At 49.2% G+C, this 8,314-nt stretch overlaps 1 protein-coding gene across 1 annotated transcript in view; it reads right to left on the bottom strand.

Moving 5' to 3' along the window:
* Positions 1-5,841: 5,841 nt before the first annotated feature.
* The window catches only part of CRACDL (CRACD like), a 48,291-nt gene continuing 45,818 nt past the window's right edge, over positions 5,842-8,314 (bottom strand). Inside the window, 2 exon segments of the mRNA XM_032469551.1 lie at positions 5,842-6,723; positions 7,573-7,717. Of these exon segments, the coding sequence (XP_032325442.1) occupies positions 6,581-6,723; positions 7,573-7,717 (288 nt within the window). The 3' untranslated portion in view covers positions 5,842-6,580.

Genomic DNA, 8,314 nt, shown 5'->3' with positions numbered 1-8,314 from the left:
TGGGGCTTTGGGGCCACCAAATGCTAACATAAAGGCTGCATTCCACATACCAGGTAGTCTGGGTCTGATGTGCACCAGAGAAGAGCAGGCTTGGGTCATGTGAAAAAAGCTCCTTGGAATTTCTGATTCTTTTCCCTACCTCCTCATTTCCATTCCCCCGCCCTTCCACTCTGACTAAGAACTTTTGGGCTGGACTCTGACCAGCAGGGAATGAATGAAGGTGAAGTGTGTGCAACTGGAATGATGTGTTCTCTTAGACTGACCCTGCAAGGGAACATCCATGTTGTTACATACTTTGTTTATCCCTCCATTGAGCAGACATTGATGGAGCATCTCCTCTGTACCAGTGACACCACTATGCTGGCGGCTGCCGCTGGCACTGCCCAGGCTGATGGGGGGCCTTGCAAACGGAGCCTGCAGCCTCCTGCAAACTGAACCAAAGGAATGTCCTGAGACCCAGTGAGGGGGACAGAGATCGGAGTTACCAGAAATTAAAGAGAGAGAATTAAAAACTGGGGATTACTCTCTTTTTAATAAACAATCACCTGCCAGAAGTATCAGATCTTTTGCTCAATATAAGAGGTTGACCTTGTTTGTGGCTCACGACAAAAGCCCGAGAGGGCACCTCTCCGGACCCAGACCCAGAGAGGCAATCCCAACTCTATACGTAGACCACACTAGACTTGTGTATTAGTTTGCTTGGGGTGTCATAACAATGCACCCCAGACCAGGTGCTTAAACAATAAAAAATTTATTTTCTCCTAATTCTAGAGGACAGAAGTCCAAGCTCAAGGTGTCGGCAGGACTGATTTCTTCTGAGGTCTCTCTCCTTGACTAGTAGATGGCCATCTTCCCTCTACATGCATCTGTGCCCCAATTTCTTCTTATTATGACAACTGTCATGTTGGATAAGGGCCTACCCTAGTGACATTATTCAACTTAATCACCGCTTAAAGGCCCTAATGCCAAATACAGTCACATTCTGAAGTACTGAGGGTTAGGACTTCAACACTTGAATTTACGAGGACCCAAGTAAGCCTATAACAGCTTGGAAGCCCAGCACTCAGTGAGCAGTGATCATAAACAGAAGAGAGCTCTGGAGACCTGCCACAGCCAGCGCAGAGGGGTCCAGTGGATGTACGGAGCAGCAGCCTTTAAGGGCAGGAGCTGCTGGGACCTCCAGGGCCTCCCGGTGACCCAGGAAAGGTCTGGCTCCAGCCAGTGCCGGAAAAGCCAGCTCCCAACTTGTCGCCGTGGAATTCAGTGCCTGGTTCCGCATCCTCTGTAAACGTTTCATGCACTTGAAGTATTTCAGCACCACCAGTGGACAGTGATCCAAGAGGCAAGGCAATCTTGAGGTGGGGGCTCCTGAGGGCTGCCCCACACTCAGCACGGTCATCCAGACTCTGCCTCCTGCTCTGCCCTCGGGGGGGGGGGGGGGAGCCCGGGAGCCCACCTGGTGGGAGGGGCCGGTCCTTGCAGATGAGTTTATGGATGAAGTGCGGGGCGGGGTGGGTGATACTCAAAACAACCTGTTCATTTCCCTCCTTCCCCTCCTTTGGGAAGAAAGATGGAGCATCTGAGTCTTCAGCTGGGTTTATTTAGTCTGAAGGACGCCCCAGTGACTTGCGTCTAGTTTCCTTTCCCTCAGTAGCAATTTTGCATTTTCCTAAATTTGGTAACCAGGGTCCTTATCTCCAGGGGAATCTTCCAGGGGCAACTTGCTCTTTTTTTGGACAGTGAGCTAAATGTTGACTTTCTGTTTTTCTGAAAATGTAATAGCAACTGTCAAGCTAGGCCCCTGGCAGGGAGGTCTGCACGTGCCCAGGGAAGGGCAGGTTGGAGGCCTCTGGCCTCTCCACAGATCCTTCTGGGTGCTCTTAGGAGAAGTTAATAAAGCAAACTCCTGGAGGACACCCCCAAAACCGGCCTCTGGGCATCACAAACACAGCTCTCCTTTCTTTCCACGCTGAAGAGGATGACTTCCCTACAGAAGAGGAGGAAGCTATATGTTGTGTCTAAAGTGAGTTGCCTGCCGCCTGAACACCTGTGCTGTTACTCCAAACACACGTATTCAGCTTCCATCATTTCTGCCATTTGGTCCTGAACAGCCTATTTTCTGGAGATTATTTTTATCTACCAAGGAATACATTACGATTTCTCTCCACATGGGAGTTAAACAGAACTGCCTGGGAGATGCAGGGGCTGGGTGGGGAGAGCAGGCCCAGACCCCTCCCCCATCATGGACGCCTCCAGCAAGGACTGGAAAGGCCCCGTCTTCTGACAGGCTGGTTCCGCCTGGCCTCCTTCTCCCCGGAATAGGAAGCTTCCCAGGCACCCTGGACAATGACATTCTGCATAAGAGCCCATTTGGGTGATTTTCTGGATGATTACTTCTTGGTAATGATGAGTATGACGAGCGAGGTAATGTGACCATATTACAGAACGAATGTAAAAGGCCCCACCTCAGGCCGCTGCAGGCCAGGAGGCCACCCAGTCCGAAGTCCCGTCCAGGTGGAGACGTGTGCAGCACCCAGGAGGGACGGCCTTCCTCGCTCCGCCTGCTCACCCTGGGCATCAGGGAGCTCACCCCTAACTGGGCACCCTGTCCCGTGCTGGACAGCTGTGACAGTTAAAACAGTTCTTCATCTGTCTTTCCCTTGAACTTTCATTTCTGGTCCCGGTTTGTTTCCTGCAGAGTTAGAATAAGTCAATTCCCTCTCCTTTCTCCAAATATCTGGACAGGCATGAATAAAGTGGAGAGAATGTTGTTCATCAAAATTCCCCTCGGCAGGATGACTCCCTTTGTTTCGGAGAAATCCTGGTAAGCTGCTTGGGGTGGTGTGTGAGTGGGGGGACCAAGTTAGGTCTGAGGAGCTCAAGATAACCAAGAGCAATTCGTCCTGCAGGCGGGGGTGGGCTGTGGGGTGAGGAAGCTAGAGAGGGCTTCGACCTCTGGGACGTGTCCCCTCCACGAGACCCCACCCCCAAATATTCATTAGGCTTGACTAAGATGAAGAATGCTAGGTGTGCAAGGATTTCTTCTGCAGACTGCTAAGGGGCCAAGTTCTGGGGGAAGACAGCAACCCCCCCTAAAATACACAAGTTCCAGGTGAAAAGGGCTGTGGGAACAGAAGATCAGGACAGGTGGGGAACATGACCAGGACGTTGCCATCATGGTGGGGCCGCCCTTGGCAGCTGGCTGAGAACCTGGGACTCTCGGTTCCAGGAGTGGGAGCAGCGCACCAGTGCAGGCGTCCCAGCCTTCTCTCCTGCGAGTTTCCTCCCAACCACACATGAACACACAAAAAGTGTGTGTTCACTTGTACATCCCTTCTGAGAAACAACAAACCCTCTGTTGGCCACAAACCTCTCCCCTTGTCCCACATGTGCCAGCCACACTGTTCTGGGATGTGCCAAGAGCCAGGGCCTGGGGCTCAGTAGAGCAGGTCCATCTCCCTGGAGGCTTCCCCTCAGGATCTCTGCATGGCTGGTCCATGTTTACAATTAGGTCATTTCTTCAGCAAACCCTCTCCAACCACCCAGTCTCAGGGAGACCTTCCGCCACAACTAAGTCCCTGTGTATTAGGCTCCCCGTTGCACTTAATGCTCTTTTCCCACGTTCTTCTCACATCTCATGTTCATTTATTTAGCGTGCACCCCCCTTCAACAGAACGCAGGTCACTCACCTGCCCACTGAGGTGCCCGCAGGCAGCGGGACAGTGCCCACGCACGGGTGTTGACTGCGTGAAGTGAGGAAACGAATGGAAACACCTCACAGTCCGTGCAGGTGCTCATGAGGAGAAAGTACAGAAGAACCCTCCCGCTTTCTCCAGGACTTTTAGGGAAATGAAGGGTGGAGTGAAGCATCAGGGGTTATGCCTGTCCCCAGGACATATGTCTTAGTCCGTCTGGGCTGCTGTAACAGCGAATGGATGGCTTAAAAATAACAAATCTGTTTCTCACAGTTCTGGAGTCAGGCGAGTTCAGGATTCAGGGGCCAGCAAGCCAGCATCTGGTGAAGGCCCCTCTCCTGGTTCACAGACGGCCACCCCCTCCCTGCATCCTCCTCACGCGGCGGAACGGGCGCCAGAGCTCTCCGGTGTCTCTTTCATGCAGGCGCCAATCCCATTCATGAGCGCTCCATCCTCATGCCCTAACCACCTTCCAAAGCCCTTGCCTCCTAATACCATCTCATTGGGCGTTAGGATTTAACAGATGAAATTTGGGGGAGACACAAAAATTCAGTCTCGAGCCGCACAGGAGCCTTCAAGGTCAAGTTTAGTGCTCCCCTGTCTGTGTTAATGTCTTTTAAGGATGCAGATTCACCTCCACACTAATGCTTTTTTAAAAAATGGGGATTCACTCAAGGGCAGGGTTTAAAAGCCAGGGGCCCAGGGTCACTTACCAGGTGCTCTGCTGTGAGATCTTTGACAGGTGACCCTCATCTCCATTTAGTGCCTCTGTTTCTTCATCCGCAAGGTGGAGATTGGTACTTATCTCCAAAGGACTGTGGAGAGGATTACAAACAACAGCTATGAAGCGTGTAGAGCAGTGCCTGGCGCAGAGGAAGGACTCAGTCATGGCGTACTGTCTTTCTTCTTATGACAACCAAGGCTGATGATTCCTTGCCGACTTTCCCATCACCACTGCTGCTCTAGACCTCCCACAGCATCCCCACATTCTGGCCTGGCTCAGCCCCTTTAGTTATGGAAGAGGGTGGAGGTGGGGTGGCAGCTGCAGGACCACCCCCCAGTGAATTCTCCCAGTCTCCTAAAATTCGAAACCCTCCCAACTTACCAGGTGCCAGAGAGAATTAAGCCAAGTCCTGAAACACATAGAGAATATCAACCTCTATTTGAACAAAACCGAACCAAATACTTTTCACCCTTACAGTCAAATCCACTGCCTCAGCATTGTTCATCTGAAATGTTCTGCTAACAGGAGAAATGACAGTACTGGGTAACAGTAGCCAACATAGCTCTTTTTTTCTAGGTAAAACTATTCACATCGAAGGTTTTGGAGCGTAAAACTATTCACATCGAAGGTTTTGGAGCAAGGCTAGAGGGAGGGAGTCCTTGCTCAGAGCATGTTCACCACGGACCTCAGCACTGATGGTCTCTAAGACAATGCAATTCTAGATCCACTTGGTTGGGGAACAAACAATTCTCCCAGGATTTTTTCAATACAGGTAGACCTGACCACGCTGTGTAGTTCCAACAGCTAGAAAAATAATTATTCACGAAGATGGAAAACACAATGAAGGTAGCAGAACTTAGGGTATATAAAGTCAAATTATGATATATATACATGAGGTTTTACTGATTCTGATGGCTAAATGTGCCCAGCTATTCCCATGGAGATTAGCTTGTTCAAATGAACAAATTGGAAACTTCTTTTTTTAAATAGAGGTATTCTATAATTGAGACATAATTCTGAGATCCCACATAGACACTCTTCCTCTGGTGGCTTCTCCACATTCCGCATCCACGGGTCATGCTGGTTAAGGCATTGATAATCTAGTTTTCAACAGAAATGTACAAGTTAGATTAATAAGATGCTAAAGAATTGCAACTTTTAAGGACATTTTATATTTTTAATATGTTGTACCACATAGCTGTAAAGAGAAAAACAAACAACCTATAGCATCTTCTGATTTCCACAAATGAACACCAAAATTTTACTGGAAAAAAAAAATCTCATAAAACCCAAACTCCAAAATCAACCCAACTGAGAGTTTAAATGAGATCTGTTTTAAGTGAAATTCCACAGATTGCATTGAACTCAGTTGCGGGAGGACACTGTCTCGATGTGAGTAGAAATCACACACGTATCACGGAAGCACATTTGAAAAGTTTTATTGAACAGGCAATGCATTGTGCAGTGGTTAAGGACACAGATGCCATGTGGAAAAGTTTAAAAATTATTTTTGGAACCAGCCTATGAATTGATGAACCCAGCGGGGTTCCTTCCACTATCTCTTAGAGTGGCTACCTTCAGGAAAACTGACTGCGTTATAGCTGCTCTTGGAAAGGGCATCCCTGTTTAACCATGAATGTCATGCCTCACAGTAAACATGAAAGAAGACGAGGTCTACAGGCAGGACCGCGCCCAGAGACACACAGTGACCTCAGTTGGAAGCGCAGACACACGTTCTCTGGGAGCCTTTCTATCTCTGCATCCCAACTCTGCATCCCAGCCCTGCATCCCAGCCCTGCATCCCAGCTCTGCATCCCAGCCCAACTCTGCATCCATGTTTCACTCACATTTTCTTCCCTGCCTGAGCCCTCTGCATCAAGAGGATCCTGAAAGACTCACATTCATACCTGTGGGCACAGAACCTTGCTCCTGGCCCTTCTCAATGGTGTCCTTGTCTTCGGGCCCCTCTGGCCCGGGCCTGCGGCCATGTGTCTGTCCCACTTGTTTGCCTGGTTTCTTCCTCTTCCCTGAGCTCGCTCTCCTGTAACCTGATGATAAAATCATTCTTAAGTTTCACAGTTTGTTTGCCTTGATTGGGTGGCAGTTTTTAATGAAGTGACCCGTCAGGGTGGTGGACACTTTTTAGCAGCACACTGTCAACCTATTTTATAATTTGGGGCATGTCGCTCCAAGCTTGAGATTTCTTTCTGGCAAGTTCCATCCAGGACGGCTGGTCCATGCTGGCATAACTGGCTCTCTTCAGCTGATGCAATTCTTTCTCCGTCTTCTCTCCAGCAGACTGGGCTGCTGGAGAGAGGACAAAACAAATGGAAAAATGAGAAATGAGTTTGGATTTTCACATAAGCCTCTTGTATGTCTTTAAAATATATGTCAAGGTCTTAACCGTGTAACAAACATAAAATCCGTGTAAAGAAAATTCCAGCGTAGAACAGTTTATGTGACAGAAAGACTTAAGAGCAGGTTCAAAGAGTTCTGGCAACGTGGTGAGGGAGGAGAAACTCTCCGAATAAAACTGCAGGAACTCTGGGGACTGGCTGCACGATGGCGTGAACAGTCTTAACACTGCTGAAATGTGCACTTATTAAGATGGTGAACTTTGTGACGTGTATTTTACCACAATTACAAATAAATTTAAAAATACCGATACATGCCCCAACAAAGATGAATCTAGAAACATTATGCCCAGTGAAAGAAGCCAGATACAAAAGAACACATATTTGATGATTCCATTTATAAGAAATGTCCCCAAAAAAGGCAAATATACAGAGACATAAAATAGATGTGTGGTTGCCTAGAGCTGGGGCTGGCAATGCTGAATGACTGTAAATGCACACGACGCAGCTTTGGAGGGTGAGGGAGATGTTCTGAAACCAGACTGTGACGGTTTACAACTTGGTAAATATGTACTTGCTGTCAATATACACTCCCTGAATTGTACCCTTAAAGTAGGTGAGGTTTTTTTTTTTTTTTTTTTTTTTTTTTTGGCCAGGTTAAGTGATTATCTCAAAAAAATAAAGCTCAAAAAAAAATCAACGTGGCAAGTAATTCAGAAAAACAAACAGAACAAAACCCAGCAGGACCAAGGCCGGAAAGGCATTTCACAGTGCGCGGCGCTGTTCTCAGGTTTCATACCCAAGTTCTGGTGGGACAAGGAGATGCCTCTCTGCAGCCCCTCCGGGAGGCGGAGCTTTGCCCCCGGCCTCTGGTCCGCAGTGGGCTTGGCCGGCGCCATCAGGAAGGACTTGCTGCGGACAAACTCGGCCTGCTTCACAGGCTCCTGCTGGGACACAAGAAAGACACACGCTGTCCCGTCACCTGAGACTCAAATGGGGACACATAACCAAAGGCAATGAGCCACCAGGCTTCTCTGCCAGCATGAACCATGCTGCTGGCACTTCCCCGGGAGAGCTGTGGCATTGAGCCCCCAGAATGCTGGGGTTCAGACACATGTGGGGCCCTCTCCTGGGCACACACAGGCGTCCTGGCTTCCGCCCTGTCCCCGCCTGGCCCCAGCCCCAGATGTCCAACGACAGAGTTCGGTTTGGAAGTCAACATGAACTGCGTTTGGTAATAGTTTTGAGACTTTTATGACATGTAGGGAGATAGTGGAGGCCCAGAACTGGGATCACTGGTTAGTATTTGTGTTATAAATTCCCTGAGCCCGCAGGGGGGTTTTCAAGCTTGGGGACGACTGCGGGTTGGGTTAACACGCAGGGAAGCAGGCCTGCTGCAGGCTCAGGCCCATGTCCCCACACGGTGGGGACACACTTCGGGATTTTCCCTGGCCACTGCGGGACCACAATAGCCCTGAGTCTCAGCCTGCTTCTAAGCATAGTCGTTTGGATTTGAGAAAGGTGTTTTCAGCCCAGAGTGC

The sequence above is a fragment of the Camelus ferus genome, chromosome 28, assembly GCF_009834535.1.
Source record: "Camelus ferus isolate YT-003-E chromosome 28, BCGSAC_Cfer_1.0, whole genome shotgun sequence".
Taxonomy (NCBI): domain Eukaryota; kingdom Metazoa; phylum Chordata; class Mammalia; order Artiodactyla; family Camelidae; genus Camelus; species Camelus ferus.
The sequence above is the reverse complement of the archived record's forward strand: the minus strand, read 5'-3'. Positions and strand labels throughout refer to the sequence as shown.